Raw genomic sequence first — 19,782 nt, forward strand, 5'->3', positions numbered from 1 at the left:
GAATATATTTTCATTAGATATATAATTTGCACATTTTTTTCCAATCTGTGGCATGTTCTTTCTTTGTCTTCACAGTACTTTTTACAGAGCAGATGTTTTAATTTTAATGAAGTATGACTTATCTTTTTTTATTGATTATACTTTTGATGTTTTATGAACGAACTGAAATTTCACTTGGATAGGGGTACCAGGAGAACTTGCCATGAGTTCTTTTGAATTTTCAGGGGCAGAGACTGGTAATTCTATCCAAAAACCAGTGTGGCTTTCATAAATGGAGGCAGTAATTCACTGAGTAATCACAATCTAATGTTCCTTTGAGATGATAAGGGCCCAAGAAAGGATGTAACTGTTAATTTAAGCCCTGACTAAAAGTACCTTACTTCGTAACAAATTGATTTATCTTTTGTCTGTTATTTTTATTCCTTTACAAGCTTTCCATGTTTTATTCTTTGGGGTGGTTTCCATATCTTATATGAGAATAACTTTTGTATTACATTTTTGAAATACATACAAAGTTCTTTTTCCCCCTTTGAAACCGATGAGTCTACAAATACTTCCACTTCTGCTTCTGAAACCGACCTTGACCTGAAACTGATCCACTCTCCTTTTAAAAGTCCCCCAATTTATACCTCTACTTGAAGATTTCTTTGCTCCCGATCCATGTTTCTAATCTGTATGCCTGAAAGAATTATTAGCACATTCCCAAATGCACTGAGCTTTATCATACTTTTGCACAATCCTTTTTATGTTTGTACCTAGGAAGCTCAGTAATACTAGGTAGAAATTAAAAAACCAAGCAGATTCATTATCATCAATCTCAAAAGGGCACTCAAACTTACTTAGCAAGGCAACATTTCTACATCAAGCTTGCTTTCCCACTCTTGGTAAAAAACATTTTTCATTTTTCCCTCAGTCTTAATTTTTCTCTCCCATCCATCCTCATCTCCTTATACACACATTTTCATTTGATGGCCTTACTAGACTCAGCATTACTAATGTAAAAAGTATTAAACATGAGCTTTCTCACCTTCCCATCACAAAATATGTAGGCCTAGCAATATCTCTTCTCCACTTCTCTATCTTCCTTTCTATTAGATTGAAAATAATTCCACACTACCTGTCCTTGGGATCCCATTTATTTTCTCCTACAAAATTATGTTTCTTTACCTCTACCCTCTCTTTCAATGCCACCAATAGATTTCTCTCTATAGAATTATTTAGATCAACTAATAAACATGCTTTGGTCTCTTTATTCTCTAAAAATAAAGTCTCTTGATTTCCTAATGACTACATAAATGCCCCATTATTTCCCTGGTTTATATAACTTGATGTCAACAAGCTGTAAACTATCTGAACTGTCTTTATTCACTCTTCAGCATTTTAAAGTTGATTTTCAACCTTTGTCATTCCACTGAAATCACTCCTGTCAACAACCTTCATGTTGTCAAATTCAAAAGATAGTCTTCTGTCCTCCATGCTCAATTTTTCAATAGTCCCTGTTTGCCCTTTAAAAGACTTCTTTTACTTCAGTTACGCTTTTAGGTATTGTCATATTCCTCTGGTCTCTCATGAGCAGGATTTGGCAGCTCTTTGTATTCTATCAGTTTGCCAAATAGATATTTGAGATGACATTACAAGTTCTCTTGTCTTTCTACTTATTTAAAGTGATGTTATCTACACATAATTTTTTAAAGAAAATGATGTTTAACATTTTTTATAATATGTATATGCCTATAGTTCCCTGATATCTCTGAATTTCAATTATGTTCAACTAATCACTTAACATATCTGCCTAGAAATCTCTAAATCTTCTAAAATGTACAACTTCAAAACTGAACTCTCAATTTTTCCCCAGAAATCTCTGAATGTTCACACTTTATTAAACATTATAATTTATTCCATCCTCACGTTGTTCAAACCCTGAAAATTGAGCCTAATCCTTAATTATTTCATTTTTCTTACTCTCCACATCAAATTTTCATGGGATATTAAAGCTTTCATCTTCAAAAGATATCTTGAATCTGTCTCGTTCCCTGCCAACCGCCATAGTCCAAGTCTCCACTGTCTTTCACCTAGGCTACTGAAGAAGGCTAACTAACATTTAGGTTTTCTTCAATCCCTGAGCTAAAATAGAAAGCCTGATCTACTGAACATGTAAATTGGATCAGGTCACTTACAAATCTTTACAACTTCCCTTCACAGGCAGGTGAGCTAAATGAATAAGGAAGCCTATGTGTACACATGGCAAGCCAGGGAGATCTTGCCCAGCCTAGAGAGAGAAGTTGTTAATTGGTTCTGAGCAGATGTTACTCTAAAAAGTATGCAGGTTTAAGTTGCCAAATATAATAAGAGAATACCGAAATGTGTGTGTGTGTGTTTGTATAATTTTCTGAGTTTTAAATGTTGCCTCCATTAAAAAAAAAAACACTATGTATTTAAAACAAAGCATATCTTCAGTCCATATTAGGCTGAATGGCTGCCGATTTACTTTCTTTGCCGCAAATATTTGGTTTCTCTTTATTTCCTTTACTTAATTCTATGCTTTTCTCCTATTTACGCTCTATAATTGAGTTTCACTGAACTCTATTTTGTGAAACTGGTCATCAAGCACTTTCTTTTCGGGCTATTCCTTCCCTGCTGGTGGGACACATATACTCTTCCAATATCCATGGGAGTAGGACCTTCTTAAATTATGTGGGTACACACCTTGAGACATCTTTATTCTCTGTCATAGAATCTTACTATTTTCTTTTTGACTTCTGAGTAGTTTTCTAAATTTGTGATTACATCTGAATGGCTTGAAATCTATTGCACTTGAAGGTAACTTAGCTCATTATATTACTATCACATTTTATTATTTTTAAGTTGATTTCTAGTAAATCATTAATCTAATTTGCAAGTCATTGGACCAAGTAAATATTAATGTCATCAGTAATATTGTACATGCTATTTTGTAATAGCAGGTTTTATTAATAGAGTACTTATTTTGTCAAAAGCTCTGTGATTACTATGAGGCATAAATTATCTCATGTGATCTTCTCCTCAACCAAATAAGACACACATTATTATTCTCAATTTTAGAACTGAGGAAACTAACTCTTGCAGAAGACAAGATAATTTATTTCAGGGATATAATCTGAATGAAATTTGTTTGACTTTAAAGCATAATACATTATAATATAGTGATTAAAACGTCAGGTTTTGGAGTCTGCAAGTAAAGAGTTCAAATCCCAGTTCCATCAAATTATTAGCCAGATAAACAAACTTCAGTTTTCTCATTTAAAATATAGAGATAAAATAGTAAGTGCTTATAAGATTTTATAAGAAATAAAAAATACTTGGGAAAAAGAAATATTGAATTGTTTATCACTTTGTGGTCTATAAGATATAATCATTAGTCATTAAGACTCAAAGATTTAGTTGATTTTAATAAAATTAGTAAAATAGGTCAAAGTCTGACCAGTCCCCAAATCTTTTGAATTTCTCTTTAGTGTGTTTCTTCAAATACTATTATCTGTATTAAGTTTTGAGAGTGGTTAAAGTTACATAAACATTTTAGAAAATTACAATTGTGTTTGTGTGGAAACTGTATTATTGTTTTCCACTCCAAGTATAGCAAAATGTAACTTTAAGTTATTCTGAAAGATCCATGGGGAAAATTTATTATAGGTCTATATTCTAAGAACTATTTTTTTTTCTTCATAGGGATATTCTTTAGAGTATCATTTGTGCTTTATACAAATAATATGAATAAGTAAAAATAAAAAATATGTGGTACCTGTAACTATAAACATTAGCATCAATAATTGAAAAATAAAAATTTCCAATTTTCAATAAAATTGAAAAAATAGGTATTTGTGAGTTTTCGTGAGATTATTATTTAACGTTTGATAGGCTTTTTGTAATCTTTTATTTGTAAAATATAGAGGACTAAGAAAAATTCAAGTTTATTAAAAAGCATTATTTGATAGTTATGTAAATTAATGGCTGCCACAGTATATTACATAAATTCTCTAGGTTGTCTGTTTACTTAATTTTAAATTAATAAAATTAATACTAATTTATGATGGACATCAAACTTCTACTCCAGTTAGAATTACACAATACAAATAAGGTGTTTATAGAACATCTGCTGGAAGGTTTTACAGGCATTGCCTCATTTGAAACTCACTATTATATGTGGTAAATATGATTTACATGTTGCAGAAGAAGAAACTCAGGCAAACAGGATAGAACAACTTACCCAATATCAGACAACTAATAAGTAGCAAAATTGGAACTCAAAGTTATGTCTTTAAAATCTAAATCCCATGATTTTTCACTTACTACATGATGAGAAATTAATCATTTAAACTAAAAAAAGTGTTCTAATAGAGTTAATGTATTACTTAACTAATCCCTTTAAAATAATTAAATATTATTAATAATAATACATTGATAAAATGCAGTTTGATGACGCCAAGACTTCATCTTTATATTATTAGCTATTTTAAACATTTAAATTAAAATAAACCTTGACAAGATAAATAATGAAGTCAATATTTTAAAATATTACCTAAAATCTGATCCGATTCTCTTCCCATTTTCTGGTTCTCCTGGATCTGGGCATAAATTGGAAGCTGTTTTAATACCTCCCTCATTTACTGCAACAGCAGGGGAAAAAAGAAAAAAGAAACAAAATATATGTGATTAGAAAGTTGATGATATTAATTTTAAAATATACATAAAATGCATTCTTATATTTTGTCACTATAATCACTGTCATTTAAGTATTTGTTCAACTACAATTTTATAAACCAATAAAGTAGGCTAAATCATTTTATGAACTAATAAGAAAATAAATTTGCTGTTCATATTCAATAACTTGTACTAGTCTGCATATTAACACATTAATATTTATCACTTTTTTTTTTAGTTTCCATCAAATTGGAAAATCTCTGGAAACACATTCTCAGGGTATCAGTGTTCAGAGCTTTCATTAATCATTGGTAACAAAGAAGTCAACCACCAGTTATGATAGTGTTATTTGGATGCTTATTATTTCTGAAGGTGTAATAAAAAATATGTATGAAAAAAGTTCAGAGTTCTAACACTTCTTATTTGGTATACGATAAAGCAATTTGATGTGCCAGCATTAAAATACAACAGTGGTGCAAATTACTAGGTACTCCTTTAAATTATTACATAATGGTGTAAACCAAAACAATAGCTTTACCCTCAAGCAACTTCCATGAATACGATTTATTTAGCTTTTTTACACATTTCAGCAGTTTCTTCAAAACAGAAAGTCAAAGATGTATTACTATTTTCAGTGAATGTTACCACATTGGATAACTAAATCCCCAAGTTAGATTTTTATTATTCAATCAGATAGTAATGAAATTTTGAGGGATAGTGTTTAATAAATTCAATCTTAAAGTGAACTGGAGGATAAATTCTCTTATTTTACATTTTTATCAATTTACCTGCTCTTTTTAAGAAAAAGCAGTGCCTACGCAGAGATTCCAGAGGGAAAAAAATTCTAAACCATCCAATGCTTGTTATCCTACACTGTGAACTGAAAACACAGGTAGATCTTTCTTAAAAGAATAAAGATGACTACTTCTACCTTTAGATATTCTAATGCAATAAATCTAGGCATCAGTTTTTTGGGAGTTTTTGGTTTTTATTTTAAAGAGTCTTGCTTTGTCATCCATGCTGGCATGCAGCAGCACAATCATAGCTCACTGTAGCTTTGGACTCCTGGACTTAAGCCATCCTCTTGCCTTGGTCATCCAAGGTGCCAAAGTGCTGGGGTTGTAGGTGTGAGCCATTTTAAAATTAATACTAACTCTCAAGGTAATTCTAATATAAAGTCAAAATTGAGAACCCCTGGACTGCTGAATATAATTTAATTTATTTAACTCAAATTGATTCATCAGATAAGAAGATAGCTATCAGATGCCTGCTCAACAGTTACGGTTGTGGTAAAGTTGTCATTTTCTAAATTAAACATAGGATTTTTCATGTGCTTCCATCACTTTAAAAAAATAATTTTCTTAGTATTACCAATGATGTCCTTCTTGCCAACTGTACTACAGCTCACTAATTCATATCATAGGATATTTGTGCTTTTCTGATTCTCTAACTTGCTATACAATCTCTCTTTACCTTTCTGGGTTTTTTGGCCAGTCTTACTTTTGCTGATTCTACTACAGCAGACAAATTCAAAGGCATCAGTTCACAACTCTCTATATTTGAATTTCCCTCCTGCCTTGACAGAATGACCTGTTTGCTAATGACTTCTAATCTTTTTGAAGTTCCTTTCTCAATTTTTCAAAGGCCTAATTAATTATCTACCAAAGTTTCCATTGTCATCTAATCTATCTTCTCAAATTCAACCTAATCACTTTGATGCTTTTGTGACTTCATTTTCATCCATCTCCAATACATCTTGAATACCAGAGGAGGACTAAACTTTCTAAAACAGTTTTTATTACTGCTCAAATCTCCACTTATTCTGGATTTTCTACTGCATCAATTTTATTTTTCACTAGTCACTAACATGCATCTATCACTGAAGTTCCGTTGTCTGTTCGCTGTTCTGCAATTTGCTGAACATACTGACTCCACACATTTGTGTTTTCTCCATGTCTCCATGTTTTCCTTTCCTTCCCCTTTAGCTATCAAAGCCCTATCTAATATTCAAGATTTAGCTTAAGTCCCAATTATTCCAAAAGATAATCACTCATTTTTTCCATGTTATTCTAATTTATCTTTTTAAATAACTTGAAGTATTTCATTTGGACAATTTTTTATTTAATTAAAAATTACCTTAACATATTATGAATTAATAGCTTCACATACCTTTAGTCATCTATAGAAAAAGATTATATATTTGATAAAAATGGAGAAAAAACATACTTATTTTAATATACCTATTTAATATATTTTCAATAAATATGTCCTAGTTGTTTGATTGACAATACCACCTTATATTTGTTGTCAAAGGACTGATCATTTTCTATGAAAAAATATCCTCTTTCCAATCTTTAAAAGGCTTTTGGAAATATTGTAGCATATGTTTATTAAAATGTGAGTTTTTAAATGTGCGGTGGAAATGAGGAAAAGAGGTGGCATGACTTAAGCTTAACTGCTTTTTTGTATTATGACATGTAACACAGATTATAGGGTAATGAACAAGCAGCTTGTGAATACATTATTAGAAAATAAAAATAAGAAAAATCCCATTTTTTAACATTTCACTATAATTTTGTGTCAAAATAAAATTTTGTTAAATATTTTATATGAATTTAAATGATAGTTCACACTCACATCATACTATAGGTCCAGAACTATTCTACATACTTCACGTGTGTCACCCCATTTAGTTCTCACAACCATTTTAGGAGTGACTACTATTATTTTACGCCTCCTACAGGTGAGAAAACTGAGTCTTGGAGAGGGTAAGAAGTATGTCCAAAGTCATATTGCTAGTTAATGGGAATCTATATTTAAACTCAGGCAGTCTGATTCGAGAAATTCTACTTTTAACCCGGAGCTCTATAGCTGCTCAAAAAGTTTGACAAGGCAGAAACTATATCATTAACTACAATTCAAAACATTTTCCCAAACATTTTACCTTAAAATGCAGAGCATGTGTATAATTTCACCACTTTCACCTAATTAATCCCAGTTCTTATTATTTTAATTGTCAAGTTATTTCTGTCTGCTTGAAAGTGTCATTTAAACCACCATTTCTGGACATCTGCAAGTGGAAAAACTTTCTAATTTAAAATGTAAGGATAATGAGAGAGCTTCTGCATGGTACGTGTATTTAATGTTCTTTAATTGTAAATATTTAAAAATTTTTTAAATTAAGAAAAAAAGTACAATCTTTCATTTCTTTTGATATTTTTATATTTCAGAATTTCCCATAGCTAAGTGGTGCCAAGACAATTAACTGAAGTTAGTATTCATTCAATCATCTCCTTTCATTTCACAATGCCATTGATGCAACTGGACAGATTTATCACTCATACTTATTTTAATTTGCATAGCAACTTGCATCATTTTAAGAATATGAATGTTCTTTAAAAGTTTAATTACATGAATAGTGTGAGTAAGCATGTTTTCTTATGGCTTCTGATTTTATATAGCCCATAATATAGCCTAAAGATACAAATAAGTGGACTCTGACTAAAATTCACCTCCACATTACCTCTTTCAGCTGCTTACATTGTCACTTTTCTCAGATTTTTAAAAATTAGATTTAAATATTTATTTCAACTTACAATATCAAGTGCTTTGGATCTTTTTCTGAACTCAAACATCATTGGTATCAACGCTGTGTTGTTATTTTTATACTAAAACACTTCATATTCTACAAAGGGTTTTGTCTTAACTAATTTAGCTTCCCAGTAAAATATTGAATCCTTGAGGGTTGAAAATATATTTTATTCACTATCTTGCCTTCTTAGTCTAGCATAGTGCTGCCATGGAGGAACTGTGGAATGAGTGGATAATATGAATGAATAAAAGTGTGGATTTGAAGAATAGGAAAGAAAACAACCATTTATGGCAGGTTCACAGTTTCCTCATATTTCCACAATAATATTCTAGAGGAGCCTACTAAAAAATTTGGAAAGAATACTAGTTCATTAATTTTAACATAGTAAAAATTTAAAACCTTTTATATTTAATTTATTTTTTTTTAAATCCATAGTTTCTTTTCTTGGTGAAATCAATTTTTGAAAAAGAACAAGGGGTAGATAGGGGCAATTTAGAGTTCAGGTGTAAAAACTGAAAAAAAAAGAAATCTGAATCAGCCATTTAAACAACCAAACTCTGCCCATGAACACTATTGGAGCTTCCCGAATCTCTTGTTAATTCATTTCTTATTTAAAATCTAAAGGTGCCATTATGAGACCTTCAAATACACACATACTTTGGCAGTTTGGGTATTCGATGTCCTCTGTGCTTACACTGACTTTGGGCCGTGCCTATCATAGAATTGATCATTTTTTCAAAGAACACAAGCTTTATTTATTTTTTTTATTTTAAAGATGAATGTCAGATAAAAACTGTCTTTCTTTTTAATTATTTTGTCCTAGGTTGAATAAATAATGTTAAAGAGATGAATATGTGAATGTGTACTTGAAATAGATATATAATAATGATACAAATTAAAACAATATAACTCTACTGCAAACAACCATGAAAGAATATATTTTTGAAATGAGTTATTAAATACTTTAGAAACAAATTATAGTAAAATGAAATTCAAAATAATGTTGGTTTGCTATTTTATAATGATAGTAAATTTGCAAAAAATATTTTGAAGTGAGAATTACTTATCTTCAAAAAATGAAAAAGCAAGAGTACTTACAAATATTTTTATAGAAAATACAATGAATAAATGCAAAACTTATTTTAAAATTATGGAGCAAATTAACATTTTTGCCTCATATTAACTTTTTGCCTGTCTCAAAGCAAATATTTCTTAAATGAGATATTTTTATTAGAATTTTTTTCCCTAGATATACAGCCATGTCTAAATTCCCTTTTTGTTCACCTTCATAACCCATGTACAGGAAAAGTGAAAATAATATATATTTCCACTAAGGCAATATACCAACAGGGATATAGAGTTACATACATCTTACAATGCCTTGATAAATCCTAGATCTCTTAGCACAAATAGCCTGAATTTTCCTGAATATTTGGAAGTCTGAACCATGCAACATGTCAAATAACACAAGCGTAGACAAAATGAGAAGAGGGTAAGCCATTCTAATATGTTCTAATTCTACTTAGAATTCAGAAATAAATATATTGGCCACACGAAATATTAGAAAAAGTGTAGTAAACATAGTATTTAATTTTGCTAGCATTTAACTTTTATTTCATGATGACCTGAAGAATTTGGTATGTAAGAGTCATCTCACCTGGCAATTTCTTAAATTTATACTTGTTATTATAGAAAATATGTCTTTCTCTCAAAAATGTGTTGAATAATTTATATATGTCATATTGTAGCATTGCTTATTTTCCTTAAAAACTGACAGTATCAATCTTGAAAATGTTTTTAGCCCCCAAAATACATGAAGAAGTATTAATTATACAACCAAACCCTTTGAAATTAGCTGTTTAGTGCTTTTTAAACAGGTAACCCAACCGGATTAACGATTTCCTAGTGATATCTCTTCTGGTTTTGGATTCGTATTCTCAAGTCTAACTGATAAAATGTAAAAATCACATTTGAAAATTATGACACCATTAAATATTTTATAACATAAGACTCCAAGTTTGTTTCTTGACATAACTGACATAACTGCTCAATTTTTGTCAATTACTGTTTATATGCACAAGTCAATAAACACTTAGGCAAAGTCCTTTTTGATATAGCTATAATAAATGATTTTTGTTAAAGAAATAATTATAAATTTATTTCATGAGTTGATTTGGAACTGAAGAAAAATAAAATTAAAAAATATGCTCTTGTTGTAGAATGAACAGTAACAATATGTATGAAATTTGAAATAACTACTCATATATTAGCAATGTTATTTTGGAAGTCAGGTATTGTGTCATAAATGGCTTGTTTCAAGGTTTCTAATATGCAACAGTATTGTTGACAATTTCCAGCAACTGCTATTAAATTTTACTACAAAAATATATAGCTCTACTAAAAAAAAGTCATGTTTGGTTATGGTAAGTTAAATGAACGTTCTAATTCAGTGATTCTTAATCTGAGATTTTGGGATGAACTTCAGAGGTTACATGAAGCCCTGATTTTGTAAGTAAAATTGTGTACTTCAGGCCATTTTATAAGATTTTCAAAAAGTGAATAGCAATAATTAATCAATCATTTTATAAAATATTTGATTTCATAGGTTTATGTAAATTAGCTCAAATTAAGAATGTTTTCTCTTAAATAAAAATTGCTATTTTAAAAGTAATCTTTCTTAGAAAAACACTTACGTTGAAATTAAGATATAGTCAATCAAGAATTCCTACAAGAAACCGCCAATTTTAGAAATCTTACTCACTTTCGCCTCACCTTCTAGAACTAAACTTGAGTGTCCTCAAGATTTAAGATTAAAAGAATATTTTTACATCTTGAACTATAAAAGAAGCTTTATCAAAAATAATCTGAGGCTGGGAGTTTGCCATGTTAATCCATTAACTCAATACACATTTAAATATAAAATATTGAATAATCATCATGCATGTTATACAGATATTAATGCAGTTAATTTGGTAAATACACAAATATTTTGTAAAACACATACAAACAACACAGACACCACAAACTTCAATCTTGCACTAGAGAAAGTAACAAAAAAGAAGTACACTCACAGATAGAAAACTTGTTGCTGTTGTCTTTCCCTGGAAACAATTTAAATCCTCTAGATTTAAAATCTATGGCCTTTTTCACTAGTTAAGAAAACAAACAAAAACATGTATCAGGAAATACAATTTTAAAATGAAATTCAAGTTAACAAATTTTGTTAGCATGGAATTATGCAAGATAAAGAAACCATTTTCTTAAGCCTGATATAGTACCCAGAAGAATTTTTTTAAGCAATATAATCACTTAGTAGTAAAACACTAAGCAGTGTAAAAGGATTTTAAAAATTCCACAGGGAAAATCCTGCATATACATATTTTTCAAACTGTGTTTTTTTAAACTGTCCAAATTTTTATATAAAAGTGAAATCTCAGCAGTTTATCATAAACCACTTGAATTCATCAACTTTTATGGAATAAATTAAACTAGCAAAGTAAAAATGCTGGAATATTAGAATAGTGGGAAGGATTTAATAGGTTTGTTCTTTAAAATAAATTTCCTAAAAATTTAGCCTATTTGAAATGTTAAGACACATTTAAGAATATGACTTAATTAGAAAAATTTAAAACATATTTTAATATTTCTGTCAATCATTTCCATTCATTATCATTGCTTTTGACACTATGTATGAAAGTGAACTACAGTTATTTGGAGCTCATCAAAAATATCTCACTACTATCTTTAGATATAGTAGTTGTACATATTTATGGGATACATAGGATATTTTGATATAAGCATACAATGTGTAATGATCTAATCTGAGTAATTGGTATATTCATCACTGCAAATATCTATTATTTCTTTGTGTTGAAAACATTCCAAATCTTCTAGCTATTTTGAAATATAAGATACTGTTAAATATAGTTGCCCTATTGTGCTATCAAATGCTAGAATTTGTCTTCTTATCCTTCTATCTTACTGTAATTTTGTCCCCATTGACCAATCACTCCTCATCACCCTTCCCTACCTCAATTATTGTCTTTTACAAAACTTAGTGTAAACAAGAAATATAATTAACTTGCTCAGTTACAGTGTGGAACTCTTTACATATTACTTTTTACTAGGTTTCCTTAAATGTTATGCAATTAGGTTTTCTTCATGTTATAAATTTTTAAAAAAGCAAAAAAGATTTTTGTTAGATGGTTTAAAATTACTGCTTCACTATTTCTGAATGTCATTCTACGCAATTAGTTCAAATCATGGATATTTATTGGTTTATGAAACATTTTAAGGTAATTTTTTCTTGTTAATAACTTCAAAAGTAGGATAGTAGAGAAAGGGCCTGGTGGTTTATGTGAATATAAGATATGAACTATCTATACACACAATATATTTTTAAAAAGAGGTATATTATCTTTGGAGCAGGATTTATAAGACTGATTCTTAGTAAACATTAGTTGTGGGATTTTGGACAATAATCTGCCTTTTTACCTGCTTTATTCTCTTAAATAAGAAGCTAAGTCTAGATGGCCTCTCTCTTTATAGTTCTAAGATTCCTCAATTGTGAATCCTTATTTATGGTGAAAAAATTACTACATCCCTCCTAAGTGACGCTTTTTGTTGTGATTCTCTTCTACCCCCAGCCCCACCCCCATGGTAACCTAAAGTTTAATTCTTCTGAAGTGTTCAGCTGCTCTAAATTTAGTTTTGTCACATGTGAATTTTCTGCTGTCTTAAAATACTTTTTAACAAAATTTGCATTTTGTATTTTCTGGCATAATTCTAGATTTTTCTGTTGGAAACATGAATTATAAGTAGGAATCTACCTCTACTTTTCTCTGCATTATAAGATTTGACTTCGTAAGTGTTACAAATAGATCTGAAGATTTCATGGTGATTTTAACAAGTCTGGATTTCAAAAAGAATAAAGAAAACTAAATGAAAAGATTATCAGACCAAAGGAGAAAACGGCAAAAGAATAAAATCCTACAGATCAAAGAGTTCAAAGTTGTAAATAATAAGTTACTAATACTGGGGGGAAGTGGCAGTGTGTGTAGAAGGGGACAGCTTAACATGCCTACCTACAAGTACCTCGATTTAATTATTTGGTTGGGTAAGGTTTTTCCTGCTTCTAAAAGCACCTTAGTTTTTTCTTTTATAAGCATCTTTATGTCAATTTATCTTGAATAATGATAAATCTATTTTTCTTAAATAAAAACTATAATAATTGTAATACAGATGCAGAAGATGAAAGTTGAGGAGAATATCCATCTTTGGACATGACAAAGTGTGAATTAATAACATAAAATTTAAATTCACAAAAACTATAAAATATGTTAAACAGAAAACAAATACTTTAGCTGTTTATATTTTTAATAGAAAGAATAATATATATCTCCTAATGAATAAATTAAAAGGATAAATCATGTATTAGTTATTTAATATTACAATATATGCCATAAAAATATAGCTTTCACCATCCATAAAAGATACATGGCATAAGTCTTGACTTGTCATCAAGTAATGAGTGCTTATGATGACCATATTTAACTTAGAAAATTAACCTGACTTTTTAACCTGATGCATTTCAGTAATAAGCATGTAAAATTTATTATAGAGTTAATGTTAAAATAAATAATGATATTTTATATAGGTTAAGGAAAACGTTTAGACAGTGTGTCGTGTGGCAATTGCCTCCACTGTACGGTAAGCTCCTCAAAAAGGCAGAGAAAATATTTTGCTCTTGTCATATTTTTGTTTGATTGATTGTTTTGAGAATGAGTATAGCTCGGTCGCCCAGGCTGGAGTGCAGTGGCGCGATCTCGGCTCACTGGAACCTCCGTCCCCCGGATTCAGGCAGTTCCCCTGCTTCAGCCCCCCGAGTAGCTGGTATTACAGGCGTGTGCCACACCCGTCTAATTTTCGTACTTTTAGTAGAGACGGGATTTCGCCATGTTGGCCAGGCTGGTCTGAAACTCCTGTCAGGTGAACCGCCTGCCTTGGCCTCCCAAAGTGCTGGAAAACGGCATGAGCCGCCGCGCCGGGTCCTGTTTTTTGTTTGTTTGTTTTTTGAGAAGGAGTCTCGCTCTGTTGCCCAGGCTGGAGTGCAGTGGCATGATATCGGCTCACTGCAACCTCCGCCTCCCAGGTTCAAGCAATTCTCCTGCTACAGGCACAAGTAGTTGGGGTTACAGGCACGCACCACCGTGCCCAGATAATTTTTGTATTTTAGTAGAGAAAGGGTTTCACCATGTTGGCCACGCTGGTCTCGAACTCTTGACTTCAAATGATCCACCTGCCTCAGCCTCCCAAAGTGCATGTCATATTTGTATGAGTGCATGAATGAATATATACGATATTGTTAATTCTGAGTCTTTTAACTAAAGGTATTTTGTTGGGAGAATTCCCTTTATTGATCATGAACTACGATGGGAGGAAAGGAGAAAGTAATTTTAAAAAATGAACGCCCAAGATGAAGCATTTTCATTTGCAAATCTCAAGATGAAATACAGAAAAACTATGTATGCTGTAATAATTTTAGAAAGCATTAAATGCAAGATTGATAAGCATATGCACAATTCATTTTCTTTTCTTTCATATGCTAAACAATTTTCAATCATTTTTAAAAATTTTCGTTACATTTTTGGTTTGACTTTTTTGCTTAGTGTAATAGAAATATTTTACAATACAGGAAAGGCCTGGCAGGGAAGAATATTAGGCCAGCAATCAAATCCCTCTTTATTTAGTTGTAAGCCCTGGACTCTAGCAAAACCACTTTGTTTTGTAACCTATATTAGTTTCAAGTCATGTAGTGGATTATCACTGTGGCGTCTTCCAGGTTCAAGATCAATATAAATTCAAAATTGCATTTAAAAACTTACGAAAAGAAAATGATATTGATTGAGTCTTACTTAAACCTCATCTAATTTTCATGTTAATCAGCTAAAGTCATTATTTGAAAAGATTTAAATTAAAATGTCTACTATAAAAATTAACCATATATTCACATATATAAATCATAGCTGGATTTTGTTTCCAATACCAACTTTTATGGTGTAACAGGCATTTGTCATTATGTTTTATGTTACAAAAACTTTCTAAGTGTAACTTGAGAACATGTGGTATTGGTGGGATAAGACAGATTGGAAAGTAGTATATGTAGTGTTGGTATTGGCCTTTAATGTTAGGAAATTGATCATATTAAATAGATGTAGTAGAAGGAAATTTAAGTATCAGTTGGAGATTTGGAAAAGGTAACCTTTAATTGGTCCTTTTATCACTGAGCTTCTATAACTTAAAGTCATAAAACATTTCCTGGCTTGAAGTTCCTTTAAAAATTGAATCCCTCATTACATAATTTCAAAAGTTACATAGCTGAAATATATTATTCTATTTCCTTGCTATGCATATATAGTGAAAATATGTGATAATGCAGAACATTTATCTTTGAAAAAGAAGAAACAGACATGTTTAGTATTAGTTAGCAGAACATTGTTTTAATTAGCAATAATTTGCTTTCATGTTTGCATGGGGCTCTCACAGAAGACAGTGGCATTTATTAAATGCTTTCAGAACATTCTGAAGCCCTCCTCATTTTCCACTTAGATTATATTCTAATACAATAATGAAGGTAAAATGAATGGAATACTCTAACCTTGTATTTATTTTATTTTTCCAAACTTGTAGTATTTATTTTAACAATAAAGTATCTTGGAAGTGTCAGTAGCTGTATTATAAATCTATAATTCAATCATATCGTAATTCTTTTAAAAAGGAAAATAATTTATTATGAACAAGTAAGTCACTAGTAGCTTGTTTATGTTTTTGTTTATTTTTGCTTCATTTTAACCTTTCTTTTCAAATGTACAATAATGCCTTTCTCCTCTTCTTTTGTACTGTGTTTGATGATACCTAGATGTGCGTTTCCCACTTTTTATTTTGAATTTATTAATTATAATCTTATCTTTCACTTTATAGTAAACTAATAAACTATACTACTAATAAAATAATTTCCTTTTAATGTTTTGGATATTGAAAATAACTAACATGTCTCTGTGTGTATTTGATTTTGAGAAAGTGACACATATCACTATTGACAGTACATTTATTTACATGAGTACTAAGACTAATCAGTCACTGACTAGGAAGTTAAAGTAATGTCAAAACACGGTGTGCTATTTTTGGCATTTCGCTTACTGGATTAGGAGTTAGCAGACCTATGTTCCGAGTCTATAAGACATGGGACATGTTGACTAACTTTGCTATTCAGTTCTAAGAGATGTAATTCTTAGCTATTTAGGAGTAGAATTTGGGCGAGAAGAAAGAAAGACTAATGTAATCAGAATTAGCAGTTCTATTTCAGAGATTTAAATGTGTAGGGGAGTTATAAAATTATTTAACTGTATAAAGATGACTTTTTTGTTGTTGGTTTATAAGTAAATAGTGGCTCTATGTTATATGTCAACAAGTACAAAAATTTCACTTTCTTTTTCTACATCCTGTACTAGCTTAACAAAACACTTTTCAGAACATACTTATCACAGAGACTGCTAATGATGACTTCTTTGATGTAATCCTTAGACAAAGAAAAATCAAGAAACTATACTGCTGCTAGACTGAAAACTAAACAATACTCCTGCAATATCTCCTTTAACATCTTTCATATAAGGTTTACTACTGTATTAATAATACAAACTTCTGAGAAAGTAATATGACTTATAAATGTTTCTGTAGCATAATTTTTAAAAAAGTAACTAGAGGTATCCTGCAACAATTAGATAAGGTTTCTGGGTCACATAGGAAGAAGATATAATAGAAAATTCAGTGGCATAATATTAAGTAGCTCATGAATCTTTGTGAAAAATATTTTATTTCAAAATATGTTAAAAATAAATGAAGATAAACTTTGTATAACGAAAAGCAATGGCTATAATTTGATGAGAAATGTAGTAGCACAACTAAGTATTTTAAAAAGCACACAAAAAATAAAAATTAAAAAAAAGTTCTTAAAGCACAGGAAAATTGATTGGTAGAGATAAACATACTAGGGATACACAAGATTTAAAATATTTTTAAATTCATAAATTATGGAATTGAACTAGTTAAGTTTATTAGGAAATAGTATATATTCATTTTTATATTTATTTAAAATCGTAATATACTCTCCATTTATAAAACCGTTAGAGATAAATAATATGGTTCAGAAAAGCCAATACATTTTTTTAAATCTTAAATTCCTAATTATGCCACAATGCTCATTTGTACATATCACTTACTCTTTCATGTATGATGTGTAAATATAAAATGTATGTGATGCTCAATTTTTAGGGTAAAGAAAATATATGATCATAATTTTACTATTGTGCTTAAATTAGATAATAAATTTAGAAATCAACATGTAGCAAGAATCTTTAATGTCAGTTATTTGTACTAACATTATTTACCATTCATAATATTAAGGTCTAGTCAGTCTCAGAAGCCATTCTGATTCATGATGCAATATACCAAAAATTTTTCAACTATTTTGTGTTTTTCACTACGTAGGGATGATATACAAAATAAATTATCTATGTTCTCTGAATTTCTAACTTAAATTTTACTTTTCTATTCAAAGTTAGAAACCTCTCCAAAACTTGGATCAAAATGGAAAATTTAGTAGAAATGTATAAAACCATATAAATACAATCATATTGATTATATGAATATTTATTTAACATATTTCAAGATTCTCCACTAACAAGATCATTTTCTATTTTGCAAAAGAAGATCCTGAAGCTACAAGGTCTCAGTGTTGAAATGAGGTTGACCTAGTTTCCAAATCTTTGGAATCTTATTTTTCAATCATTTTAGGCTAAGAAATAAGTGTAAATTTTTCACTTGGAAAACCAAACAGAGTGGTGAGTATGGAGAGGAGACATTGTGTTTTAATAAAACCAATTTGTTAATTTTCATAGGAATTAAGGATTGGATAAAGTTATTAATTCTTAGGAGACTGTGAACAGACTACATAGCTGGCTAAAAAATCATGTAACTAATCATTGCATAAAGACTCTAAAACTTGTATATGGGCTTTCTTTCTTCCTAGAAATGGAACAAATTCAGGAAACCATAACACTTATGCAGATAACAGCAGATGCACCCGCAATGCTTGGCGTAACAGGTCTTACAGTTATGGTATGCTGTAAAATGTCAGGATTATATGAAAAATGTGGAATTTTTTATATTCTCTTTAGGGATTTTTATAATTGGCAAAATAAAAGTCACCATATGGGAAGAGTTACCATTGGTATAGTTCACAGATACTTTTAACACTTTAAAACTGTCTGCCCTTAATTTAATTGTTTTTAATCTTTATTTTCTGACAGCTTCAAATTAAGTTTTTAAATTGTGTTTGGTTGTAGAGTTAATATCCACTAATTTATGCACTTTCTTGGGACTTTTTTATTTGATATATTATGTTCTCTAGAATACAAGTGATTTTCTGTTTTGTTTTGTTTCTAATTTGTATTTTCATTTCAAAAGTTAATTTTATCATAGATAATTGGATTATAAATCGTAACCCGAAAAATGATAACATTAATATTTTCTTACTCATGGTAAAATATTATTACATTAAATATTTGTTTTGCGCTTAACATAAGAAATCACTTATGTATACTATAATGCCTTCTAAAATTAGATTAATTAAGAAAGAAGCAACTTTTTGAAAAACAGCAAAGTTAATGACTTTCTTCAGACTTTGGACAGTGGCATATATTCTTCCACTATGAATTTCATTAGTGCATTGAATGATTTTATAAATTTACGAAAAAATTACATAAAAAAAGAAGAAAATGAATTGCTTTAATAAATAACAACAGTCCGTCATCCCTGTGATTTCAGGTCATTATATTTTACTAAAGTTCACTAGAAATATTAATCAGTGCCTAGATTCTGTTTAAAATAAACATAGATGGGTTCTGATGGTTGTATCTAATGCAGTGTTTTATCGCTAATTTCATGGCTATTCAAAATGCCAACACGCTCACCATACCCATCTATATTTTATATTTGCCTTTCCAGGTCCATTCTCCCTATTCTCCTTGTTCTCTGCCCAGAAGTTTGATCTGAATGGCTACATCCTTGCTACACAAATTGTGGCATTGCATTAGAAGCATTGGCGTCACCTGGGAGCTTGTTAGAAAAGCAGAATATAGCGCACCACTGAGAACTACTGAATTAGAATCTGCAGTTTAACAAGATCCCCAGGTGATTCTTCTTAACATTTAAACTTTTGAAGCACTAGACTCTATCAACAGACTCCTTTAACCTCTGGGGGATTCCAGCAGGAGGATGAAGGGAGGGAGGAAAGTAAGATCAGAATTTTTATTCCACAGGATTCCTTGCCATTGCAATTATTGGAGTTTGTTAGGACTCCTAATTAAAGGGCATTTGTCCTTTCATGCCAGGCTGCAATAAGTGACTTTGTCCAACATCTCACTCTCTTTATCCCAACAAGTTGGGACTCATGA

The 19,782-nt window shown here is 30.3% G+C and overlaps 1 protein-coding gene across 1 annotated transcript in view; it reads right to left on the reverse strand.

The window, feature by feature from the left end:
• The window catches only part of CSMD3 (CUB and Sushi multiple domains 3), a 1,224,761-nt gene that overhangs the window by 702,404 nt on the left and 502,575 nt on the right, over positions 1–19,782 (reverse strand). The window contains exons 8-9 of the mRNA XM_015145899.3: positions 11,341–11,418; positions 4,556–4,643 (exon numbers count right to left, since the gene is read on the reverse strand). Of these exons, the coding sequence (XP_015001385.2) occupies positions 4,556–4,643; positions 11,341–11,418 (166 nt within the window). The remainder of the gene's footprint in view (positions 1–4,555; positions 4,644–11,340; positions 11,419–19,782) is intronic.

This window comes from Macaca mulatta, chromosome 8 (assembly GCF_049350105.2).
Source record: "Macaca mulatta isolate MMU2019108-1 chromosome 8, T2T-MMU8v2.0, whole genome shotgun sequence".
In the NCBI taxonomy this organism is placed as follows: Eukaryota; Metazoa; Chordata; class Mammalia; order Primates; family Cercopithecidae; genus Macaca; species Macaca mulatta.